At 35.6% G+C, this 12,233-nt stretch overlaps 1 protein-coding gene across 2 annotated transcripts in view; it reads left to right on the top strand.

Moving 5' to 3' along the window:
* The window catches only part of MND1 (meiotic nuclear divisions 1), a 64,659-nt gene that overhangs the window by 38,916 nt on the left and 13,510 nt on the right, over window positions 1–12,233 (top strand). The window contains exons 5-6 of one of the 2 annotated variants that reach the window (XM_008527946.2): window positions 5,033–5,107; window positions 7,842–7,956. In XM_008527946.2, the coding sequence (XP_008526168.1) occupies window positions 5,033–5,107; window positions 7,842–7,956 (190 nt within the window). The remainder of the gene's footprint in view (window positions 1–5,032; window positions 5,108–7,841; window positions 7,957–12,233) is intronic. The other variant, XM_070608851.1, reaches the window with a different exon arrangement.

Here is a 12,233-nt window from a genome sequence, read left to right as displayed (position 1 = left end):
GGAAAACTTATGTGCACACAAATTTTTTTAGCAGCTTCACTTACAATTGCCCAAACTTGGAAGCAATCAAAATGTCTTTCAGTAGGTAAATCTGTAAATAAACTGGTACATTCAGACAGTGGAATATTATTCGGTAATAAAAAGAAATGAGCTGTCAAGCCATGAAAAGACATGGAGGAACGTTAAATGCATATTACTAAATGAAAGAAATGAAAAGGTTATGTAATGTATGATTCCAACTATATGACATTCTGGAAAAGACAAAACTATATAGACAGTAACAGGATCCGAGGTTGCCAGAGGTTGGGGGAGGCAGGATGACTAGGCAGAGCACAGAGGATGTTTAGGGCAGTGGAAATACTCTGTGATACTGTAATTCTACATACATATTATTATACATTTGTTACTGCCCATATAAGGTACAACACCAAGAGTGAACCCCAGTGTAAACTATGGACTTAGGGTGATAATGATGTGTCAATATAGATTCGTCACTTATAACAAATGTACTACCCTGTGGGGGATTTTGATAGTGGAGGAGCCTGCATATATGTGGGGGCAGAGTTTGTATGGGAACTCTCAGTACCTTCCACCCAATTTTGCTGTGAACCTAAAACTGCTCTAAAAAATAAAATCTATTTAAAAAAATGAAGTAGAACTACGTATATGTGTTGACATGGACATTTCTCTGAAAGTAACAGGTTGCAGAACATTACATGAAGGATAATCTCATATGTTTTTGAAATGTTCTCTATATTGATCTATATCTGAATATAAAACAAAGGACTGGGACAAGAAGGCTGCCTACTAGATTTGCAGGGCTCCCCTCTGGGGAGGGGCTTGTGGGGATGGTGCAGAGGTGGAGAGCCAAAGGGGACTTTGTCTAGATACTTCTGCACTGAGTTTTTTAAAACAAGAATGTATTCATTTTAATCTCTGAGAATACATTCATGTATTGCTTATAATGAGAAAAGAGCTTTTTAGATAATAGTTATGTATGCTGATTGTATAAAAAATTTAAAAATATATTCCACAATACAGGGATAACCATTTTTAAAATTTTCTGCATTTTCTTGCAGTATTTTTTTCCCCTAGATAGGCTGTCAAATGTAGTGACAGTTTGTTTCCAGCTTTTAAAAAACTCTGTTCTGTGAGTATGTTACAGTATCAGTAAAAATTCTTCCAAAACATTTCCTTTGGCTACATAATTGTGACACATTCGTACCATGAAATATTGATTTAACGTTTCTCTATTGTTAAGACAATTACATGGCTCCTATCTTTATATATAAATATGTCTTTATAAAAGTGTTCATTGCTTCCTTATGATCAATTCCTAAATGGAATATTGCCTTAAAAGATAAATTTTAAAGTTGTAGATACTCTAACAAGACATTTTAAATCTATAAAATTTTATAGTAAATGATACTCTTTTTTTTTTAAGGGAAAACAAAAGACATAGAGCCTATTTTTCCATAACATATTGTATGTGAATTTTGATAAAGCAGTAGACTCATGTGGTTTCTCTTACTACCTCTTTTCCCCATCCTCTGTTCCTTGACATTCTTTCCCACCTGAGAAAACTTCAATATTCTTTCCCTAATGCTTTGAAATTTTATTATTTCTAAGAAAGAACAAATCAGAATTCTGATGCAGCCAGCTTGAATCAATCTTTCTGTTCCTCATGAATAGGCAGTTACTCCAGGCAGTGAATCAGCCCTTTAGGAAACATTGGCATTATGTTTCTCAAGCCTGAATGTCAGTACTAGTGATCTGACATGCAGTAAAGAGAAGCATTGTGTCAGATCCTCAAATCTAAAGATGAAATCCTGTTCTTACTAATTAGAAGTAGTTTTTGTTGTGGTTTTTACTGCTGTTGTTTTGTTCTGAATTACTATGTTTTAAACAATTGTTTGCTTTAGTGAACTTGGAAACGGATTTGTTACAGTATATATTCTTGTGTTATGTTATAGAAGTGTGTCAGGAGAGTTCGTTCTTTAAAGGAATCCTATGGTGAATACCTTTCTTGAATATAGAGTATCACTCCTTTTTCTGTTTTTGTAAATGTGGACTTTTGCATTTCTTTTAATGACAGAAATCTTAAGATATTTTGTTTCTAGTTCAGGCTACAATATTTAGCAGTACTTCGTTTTTGCTGATGAACTAGATAATATTCTCCCATATATTAATATCTTGTGTATTTCAGCTGGCTTTATTACTGCAAGAAAACAGGTTTTTGTTTAGATCAATGGTTCTCAAAAGTTTGGTGCCCCCAACCAGAAGCATCCGTATCACCATCACCTGGGAACATGTTAGAAATACAAATTACTAGGTTCCACCCCAGACCTACTGTTCAAAAACTGGGAGGTGAAGCCCAGCAAGCTGTGTTTTAACAAGCCCTTTGAGTGATTCTGATATATGCTAAAGTTTGAGAACTACCGGTTTAGTTAATATCTATACAGTGGCTAAAAAATCTCAGCCCTTAATCAGTTGAGGCCTGGTTTGAAATTGCAAGGTATGTGTTAGGAACTACGTATAGCAATATTGCTTCTAAGAGACGTGTAGGTGAAAAATTGATAGCCAGGATCACCTCATGAGAGTTGCTTTCATCATTTCCAGCAGTAGAGATCTTAAGAACTAAACAGAGCCCCGAGAATCCTTTACTATTGAGCTGAACCAAATTGTTTCAATATTTAAGATAATTAGCAGAAGCTTCTCATTTGATAACATCATTTAGATTGTGCCTCCCTCCATTATCAAGATACTTAAAAAGATAAATCATGAAATCACATTTAAAATACTTAAGATTATTTTCAGAGTTACGGAATTCCTGAATTAACTCTCTTTGAAATGCTTTTAAGTTGTAAGTAATTACAAGCAGACATACAATACCTGGAAGACACTTCATTGATATAATTAAGATATATATCCATTAATTATTGGCTTATTTTTATATTATTATTAATGTCTTGGATAACGTCTACTTATCTAGTTATTTTAAAAACTTTTTTTGGTGAAGAAGATTCGTTCTAAGCTAACATCTGTTGCCAGTCTTCCTCTTTTTTTTCTTGAGGAAGATTAGCCCTGAGCTAACATTTGTGCCAGTCTTCCTCTATTTTCTATGTGGGTTGCCACCACAGCATGGCTTGACAGTGGTGTAGGTCTACGCCTGGGAACTGAACCCACGAACCCAGGCCACTGAAGCAGAGGGTGCCAGACTTAACCACTACACCATGGGGCAAGACCCGAAAAACATTTTTAATGAGAAAATGTTATGCTAATATGTATGTGTATTTTTTCATTGGAAAATACTCCTGAATTTAAATGTTACCTGCATTTATTAATTATTTCAGCTGCATCCTTCAGGGTAGAATATTAACTTTTTAAAATAGCATTATTTTATAAATGAGAACCCTTGTTTTAAAGAACTAAATCTCCTTGCTAAATTTAGGGCTTTAAAGCTTATTTTGGCTCCGAATTCTACAGCAGATTTTTGTTTTTTAACTTAGGAAGATAATAAAGCCAGCTGAAATACACAAGATATTAATATATGGGAGAATAGAATTTGGTGGTGGTGTCTTAGCATCACAGATGGATTTTGTTCATGCTGTGGATTAGAATCAGTGAGTGACTAGAGAACCATTAAAGGAAAGCTGACAGTGTTTCCTTTATGCATATTGAGAAGTGCAAAATTTCCTAAAGCCGGGATAAAGCGACCAACTTTTTGAAGATACAATGTTTGTGGTTTTTAGGCAAAAAAGAGTAAATATTATTCACCCTCAACATATAACTAGGTCATAGTGTGAAAGGTCATTTACTTATAATCAGCCAAAAAAAAAAATCATTCATCCAATAATTATTTTCTAAATGTTCATAACTCAAGAGTGAGGGGGGAGTGGAATATATTTTTAAAAGGTCCTTCCCCAATCAAATGAGTCTGAAATTTCTCACTCGTTTATAGCAAAAGAGATGGTGAAGAATTTAGTACTGGGAATTTCCTGGAATGATTTATTTAGTCATGGGTCCTGGTGAGATTAATAAAATTGAGAAGGGGAAGCAAGGTTCTGAAATTAGGCAGCCTGTTTTTGTGTGGGCCTAGCCGAATCCTAATGAATATTCTGTATCTGTGGTCTCTTTATGCTGGTATTATTTAATCCCTTTCCACATATAACTTACTGCTTTCTAAGCTTAGTAAAATGCTTGAAGTGATCACTTTTAAGGTATGTAAAACATGCATAAAATCAACAACAGGCTAATAGATTTTTTTCTTTTCTGAGAACTTAGTATATAGAGTATGCAATTCCTTATAAAGTACCTTATTTAAGAGTAATAAGTGATGTATTCATTTTTGACTCTGTGTTAGTGAAACAGGTCACGATACTACAAATCAAAAGAAGCAGTCTAGGGTATTTTGAAAACACTAGTCAGAAGTGAAATGAAATTTGAAGAAAGATTTTATATAAAACAGATTTTTTAGAATTTTCAAGTTCAATTTTTAACTAAATAATAAACCTCAAGTTATTTGGGATGGGAGTGAGGAACCTGATAAATGAAGACTGTGGAAAAGATTGAAAGTGTATCCTTCACTTTTCTGTATAGGATAAGAAGGAATATTTTTGAACTTTCTTTTTCAGTCTATCCATCATGCCTATGGTACTTGTTTTTTTTTCCCAGGTTGGAGAAGTTAGTTCTCAGTGTCGTCTTTGACTTTTTTTCTTTTTTTTGAGGAAGATTAGCCCTGAGCTAACATCCATGCCCATCTTCCTCTACTTTATATGTGGAACGCCTGCCACAGCATGGCTTGCCAAGCGGTGCCATGTCCACACCCGGGATCCAAACTGGCGAACCCCGGGCCACCAAACCCTGGGCCGCCAAAGTGAAACATGTGCACTTAACCACTGTACCACTGGGCCAGCCCTGTCTTTGACTTTTTTGTTACATTGACTTGGCTTGAAGACAAATCTCATTTGTCTTCTTGACTCATAAACTTCATGTTAAGAAAGTTTATCTTTTGTTTGTTTTAATTCTCTAGTTATCGGAGGGAAACCAAAAGCGTACAAACCTACAGAAAAGCATCGAGAAAGCTAAAATTGGCCGAAGTGAAACGGTAAGTCTGTGTCTGTAGATTCTTTAATAATGTCAATTCTAAATAGAAGAGTAAGAAATGGAGCTTCCTGTGAGGAGTATGCCCTTCCTACTGGAAGAGAAGTGAGTCACAGCAAAAGACGTGAACGTCTGACCTGGTAGGATTCGCTGGCAGTGAATCTAAATTTATGATGATTGTATTATATTGTATATGGCAGCATGGCTTGAAAGCATAAACCCTGGAGCCAGACTGCCTGGGTTTGAAAGTCTACTAAACTCTGTTCTCAGTTTTCTTAGTTGTAAATGGGGACTAATAAAACCATTGGGTTATTGTATACATTAAACTAGCTGATATTTGCAAAAGCACTTAAAAGAGGACCTGGCACAAGGTAAGCCCTATGTAAATGTTTCTGTAAATTTTTGTCATGTTTTTTAAAATTCTTGGCACAGAACTAATTCAAAACTATCAATATAGTATCCTTGGGGTCATGTAATATTTCTAAATTATTTAAATGAATATTGACCTACTATTTTATTTGAAAAAGTACAGTATTGTCTAAAGTATTATGTTAGTGATTTTTAAAAATCGCTTTACTTTCTAGTTTCATCATTATCTCAAGTGTGGATTTATGACTTGAAAAAATGTTGGAGATCAATGTGAGCCACAAAACATTCCATCTAGACCTCTGTTTGTACCACTTGATTGTAAAAGAGACTCAAAAACTTGTCAGATTGTAGAAGAGAATACATTACAGATTTACAGTGGTTTTATGCTTTTCAAAGTTATTTTACATACCTTCTTTCATGTGAATAGTCAGCTCGGTCCCAGATAGGAATTGGAGAAGGGTAATTTCTGAATATTCAAGGGAAGGTAAATGCTGGGCGTAGCCTGAAACTGTTACATTTCTTCTTCCATTGACAGGAGCAATTACCACTTCTTTATTTGATCCTTTTTTTCCGTTAACGTTGGCAATAACTTGTAGAAGCACCGTTAACTCATGGTGATAGACACATGCCCAAAAGTTGTCAGCCAGTCGGCTGAGTTACCCCACCCACTGGAACCAATGCAACTAGAGAATAAAACAGTAGCAAACCTAGTTGGTGCCTGCAGCTGTTAGAAAAGTTTCGTAGTTCAGAAAGGCTCCTGAGAAAGATGAACTCTTGTGTGCATCTTGACCTCACCAATCAGGATTTTTCAGAAATATCTAGCCCTTATCTGCTGGATATTATTCATGGTAATGTTGCTGCTGCTGACAATGATGATGATGAAGAAGAAATAGCTAACATATATATTCTGCTTACTATGAGCCAGGCAGGTATACTATTCCAAACACATTTTATATATTTCTTGAATCCTGCCAACAGTCCAAGAAGATAGCCACTATCACTGTCTCCATTTTCGTATCTGAGTAACCGAAGGCACAAAGAGATTCGGGGATTTGGCAACGATCTCAGTGCTAGTAACAGTCTGAGACGGCTTCCAATTCAGGGTGTCTGGAGAGCTGTAATTGCATTCACATGGATGTTTGACACTGTTTCCCCTGTCTGCATTAGCTTTTTCTCCTCTCATTTTTCATTGTGGAGCATGTATAATTTGGATGTGCATGGCAAATACTGACCATTTTATAATGTAGTTATTTTTAAATCTCTCCTGAGCTGTGCTAATTCAGTATATACTAATCATATGTGGCTATTTACATTAAAATTAAAATTAAATGCAATTAAATTCAGTTTCTTGGTAATAGTAGTGTGTGATGACATGTCGTGTACTCAGTAGCCACATGAGGCTACTGTTTCCTGCATTAAGGAACACACATCTAGAACATTTCTGTCATCGTAGAGTTCTGTTGGACTGTGCATGCTGCTTGGTGCATGCTTTCTCTTTTATAAATGCTGGCAAAGGAGCTTTCTTCAATTTGGAACCAAGGAGAACAGCTAAAAGCAAAAGTAGAAAAATGCGAGTACTAAAATACAAGCTAGCAAGGAACCTTAAACAAGTCCCATTAGGCGGCTTGAACTCTGGTTGGTTCTGCCTCAGACTTATCCTGTAATTCTGTATCATAACCTTTGCCCATATTTGATTTTTGTTTGGACTTATTTTTCAGGTTTCACGCATATGAACTGAATACCTATAGCACTGTGACTATATAGCTGTTAGTGAAAATTACGGCTAGAAATTTCAAATGGTGTTTATTGGGTCATACTGTGTCTAAAAGCTTTATTCTTGTTTACCTTTAAAAGAAAGTATGGGAGGCCACAAGCTACATCTCTGTTATCTTTGATACATTTAAATATTTTTAAAGGTTAATTATTCTTAAAGGTTGAAAAATTATCTAGAACAGTTTTAAGGAAAATTATATAATGATTGATATTGCCATAATATATTACTTATGTACATAGACACAATCTTATGCAACTTTCCAAGAGGCAGTATAATTTTTTTCCTATCACATAACATAGTTGTCTTAGAGTTCATACATAATTCGTAACCTCTCACATATTTATGAGTGCTCCATTCTACATGTTAATTCCCATTCACTTAGTCAATATATATAAAAGATGCTTGAGATTTCAGATAAAAATGAGAATTGAGTTTGCTCTTATATTGTGAATATGTTTGTGTATATATAATATTGTCAAAAGCCTAATGCACATCAGTTATGAGAAATAAAATGAAAATGTTTATAAAATGTATAACTTTATAACATCTGGCATTTTGTTTGTCTTAATTGTACGTAAAACTGTTTTGAATGCAGGAAGAGAGAACCATGCTAGCAAAAGAGCTTTCTTCACTTCGAGACCAAAGGGAACAGCTAAAGGCAGAAGTAGAAAAATACAGAGAATGTGACCCACAAGTTGTAGAAGAAATACGTACGTTTGTATCACTTTGCTAATGAACAAGAGTTTATACTTCTAGTTGCCTGATAATCATTCTCTAGGTATATGAGAAAATGAAGCCATTAAAAGTATTAATGTTGCCTAAATATTTCCATTAAGGAGCCTTAATGTTAAAACATTTAACAGTGACAACTTTGAAATTATAAATGTTTTAAGAGTAAGGAAGGTAGCTGGGGTAGAAGGGTAAAGACATAAAACATAAGCCTAGGAAACTAAGGAGTCAGGAACGAGCTAACTTGTCTCCAAGTACCTTGGCTCTAGAAAGGAATCCCTCTTATCATCTAGGAAAGGATACCAAAAGTGGAGTTTGCAAGTTGCAGAAAATCAGTCTTGTGTTGACTTGCCATTTGAATATACCAATGATGTTTTGCCCTACTTTTATTTATTTTTTAAAAAATTTTTTTTTTTTTAAATTGGCACCTGAGCTAACATCTGTTGCCGATCTTTTTTTCCCTTCTCTCCAAAGCTCCCCAGAACATAGTTTTATCTTCTAGGTGCAGGTCCTTCTGGTTGTGCTATGTAGGACGCCACCTCAGCATGGCCTGATGAGGGTGCCATGTCCATGCCCAGGATCCAAACCGGCGAAACCCTGGGCCACCGAAGTGGAGCGTGCGAATTTAACCACTCAGCCACGGGGCCGGCCCCTGCCCTACTTTTAAATCAGAGTCCCCAAAGCTTCATTCTGAATAATTTTTATATATTTACATAAAGACAGAAATTTGAATATTTGGAGAAATGAAAGAGTGTATTATAAAAAACACTGCATTTAATTGCTTAGGGAAATATGCTTAACTTTCTTCACATTTTTCTGTCTTAGCCTGTCTTTTCCTTTAGAGAACTTTACCAAATGAAACTTTTAGGAAAACTGGATATCATGGTATGTGACTGAAGGGTTTGAGAGAAATTGAAAATATTTGGTACTTGAACATAAGAATAGTTTAATTGCCATTAAGCTATTCTTGATGATATTCTTTGCAATTAAAAATGTTTTAAGCAGTTCAGTTAGTGTAATCTAAAGTTAAACAATTTTAGAGACAGGTCCTGCTTTGCACAACTCCAGGAGGCACCGTTCACGTACGTGTAGCACACAGCCTAGATGGTGGCGTGTGTTGGCCCTGGTTCAGCTGATTACCTAAAGTGATTTTCAAAGAGGTGAGGCAGAAGAGCCCCCTGAGCAAGTCACTTTCTGTAAATTAAGTATCTGGGGAGACATGTTAGCTCTTTTGTACTGCCCAGAGATGCATTTCATTTATCATCATTCTGCAGAAGTGCTTACCAAATCTACTGCTACAAAATTAACCACTTTAATCTGTTTTAAAATTTAAACTATCAAATGATGCTCAGTGAACACAGCACATCCAAGCAGCAAGAGACAAGGTAGGAGTTACTGTTAGGAAGCTAGGCCTGCTCATGACTCATCTTTAAAAGGAAACACAAACTGCTTGTTAAAGAGGACATCACACGTTGTGTGTCTTGTCTAGAGCAGCTTCTCATGAAAGAGAACTTAAAAGCTAGTTTTCCTACCCAGAGTTAATACCTTCAGGTAGTTTATTTTCAGGTTCAGCACAGCTGTGCCCTTTAGCACTTCATCATGAAAATTCTTTTTCCACAATGACCAAGTCTGCTCCTTCATTTATTACTCTAACTTGGTTCTGCCTTCCTTCCTGATTTCAGTTTTGTGTAATTCTTGAACTTTTTCTTTGAAGTACCGACTCTTTGCTTACCCATTTCATTCCCTTTTCTGTCTCAGACCCACAACTCTTAACCATACCCAATCAAGTCTTCTGCTTTTGCACTTTGTGGTCCCCATTGTATTGCCACAGCTGTTTCCCTGGACAGATGACCCTGACTGACGTCACCTTTACTTGTGACCTCCCATTTTTACGCTCCTTTTCATGATTTTGATTACTTATATCCACTCAAGAATGACTCCAACTCTCATTTAGGCTTACAGAACTACTCTGACCTGTGCTGATGGTGATCCTAAACCAGAGGATCATGTTGACGTGCAGAAAATCAACAGGGATAGAGAACAGTGCCAGACTGATTCACAAAGAGGAAAAACTTTTATTCGGGCATATAATTTCAGATGTTGCCATTCCTTGTACCTCTGAATCAAACAACAATTTTGGCAAGTGCATCACCTCTTAGAAAGGTAATAAAACTTGAAGGAAGAAGTTTCAGGGTATATAAAGGATGATGGATTTTCTGGAGAATAGCATAGTTGAGGAGGATGTTGCAACTGCAGTTTTATACTGGTTGCCTGAATTCTCTCCGTCTTCACCCTGGAATTTAAAAGTTTGGTCATTTATTTCTCAACTCAAGGAAAACATACCAATGTGAATGCATATTATGCAGGGTATGAAATCTAAGTAAATGAGAAGAAAAAATTTTTTGGTTTACCATGACTTAAGAGACTTTATCATTTTTCTTCAACATCAGACCTAGATTATCTTTTAATATTTATGCAGCCACTTAAGATGGGTCTATATTTGGATCCTATAAAATTTATAATGATGAATCTATTGCAGAAGTATTAATTTTTGACATTATCATATGCATTTCTGATCTTAATAGGGGAGTGAGAGGATAAGAGTCCTTCCTTCCTGGCTTCATGCAATTTTTTTTTTACTGTGTTGAAAAATATTATCAATTTTATAGAATACGTTAATTATAGAAAATTACATGATATTTAATAGACAGTAGATACGTAGGATAATTACATAAACATATTTTAGATGTGACGGTAAGATATCTTTTTCTGTAGACAGCTACCAAACTACAATCATTAGAAAAAAAAGAACTATCAAAGCTTATATACCTGTAAAAAGAATTTTTAGGCTAACTTCACTTCTTACTTTTATAGTGAAATGTCCAGTTCCTCTCCTTTTAAAACCTAGAACAGCTAACAAGTAAAACTTTATTCAAATATGGCACTTCCACTTCTAGACAAGATAGCGTAGTAATGGACTTGATTTATCCTCCCACCTGAAAAACAACAAAAATAAAACATATGAAATAATGATTTTCAAGATACTTGATATCAGACAAAAAGGACAAAGATTCTTACAGAAAGGAAACAGTAAGCATTACAATTGTCCTAGCTTATTTTGTTGAGAGAGTTTCCTGACTGTGACGCAAGGAAGGAAAACTTAGGCAGACCCTGCAGACTCCCTGAGTTGAGGAGATGGAACTGAGAATCAGGGAGACCAACGTGGCTAGAGTTCATAGGACAGCATACTAGAGAGGAGAGAGTTACACAGAAACAGAATCCTCGATGTCTACAGAAGGTTCCCCTCAAGTATTCAGTGCAGGCGTATGAGAAAACTACCCAAAGCTGGGGAAAGAACAGTCTCAGTGAGAAGGGACAGTGCCAGGCTCTCACACAGGACCAGGAATAGTGCCTGTTCTTACCAGTCAGATTGGAAAAATTTATAATTCACAAGGTACTAGGTAGAGTACTCAAGAAGGTCTTGCCTCAATAGAGGGGAGTAATTTGCTCTAGACTGAGCTCGGCTCTCAACTTGCATGACAAACCATAAGAGCAAGTCTTGAAAGCATCAAACTATTGCAAAGTAACTTACATGCCTCCCAAAACAAAGCTCAAGAATATTTATAGGAGTAGAAAAATATCCAGCACCCAAAAAGGTAAAAATTATAATGTCTGGCATACAGTGAAAGATTACCAGGCATGCAAAGAAGTAGAAAAACAGAATCCTTAATGAGAAGAAGAACGCTTCAATCAAAACTGACCCAGACTGACACAGGTAGTAGAATTAGAAGACGATCGCATTAAAAGTTATTATAAATGTATTCTATATGTTCAAAAAGTTCAGTAGAAACATGGAAGATACAAAAAAAAGACCCAAGTCTAACCTCTGGACATGAACACTACAATGTCTGAAATGAAAAATACACTGGGTCGGATTAACAGCTGATTAAACTTTTCAGAAGATAGGATTAGTGTATTTGAAGACATAGCAATAGAAACTATCCAAAGTGAAACTCAGAGAGAGAAAAAAAATTTTTAATGAAAATAGCATTTGTGAGATACAGGACAACTTCAGATGACCTAATATAGGTGTAGAGTCCCAAAACAGGTATATGTCATGGGGGAGAGGGGGTTCCCAGGCCAGAAAAATATCTGAAGAAATAAATACCAGAAGAAATAAAGGCTAAATTTTTTTCAAATTTGATGAAAACTGTAAATCCACAGATTCAAGAAATTTAAATATTTAGGTAGTAAATGT

Source organism: Equus przewalskii, chromosome 2 (assembly GCF_037783145.1).
Source record: "Equus przewalskii isolate Varuska chromosome 2, EquPr2, whole genome shotgun sequence".
In the NCBI taxonomy this organism is placed as follows: Eukaryota; Metazoa; Chordata; class Mammalia; order Perissodactyla; family Equidae; genus Equus; species Equus przewalskii.
This window is presented reverse-complemented; position numbering and strand designations above follow the sequence as displayed.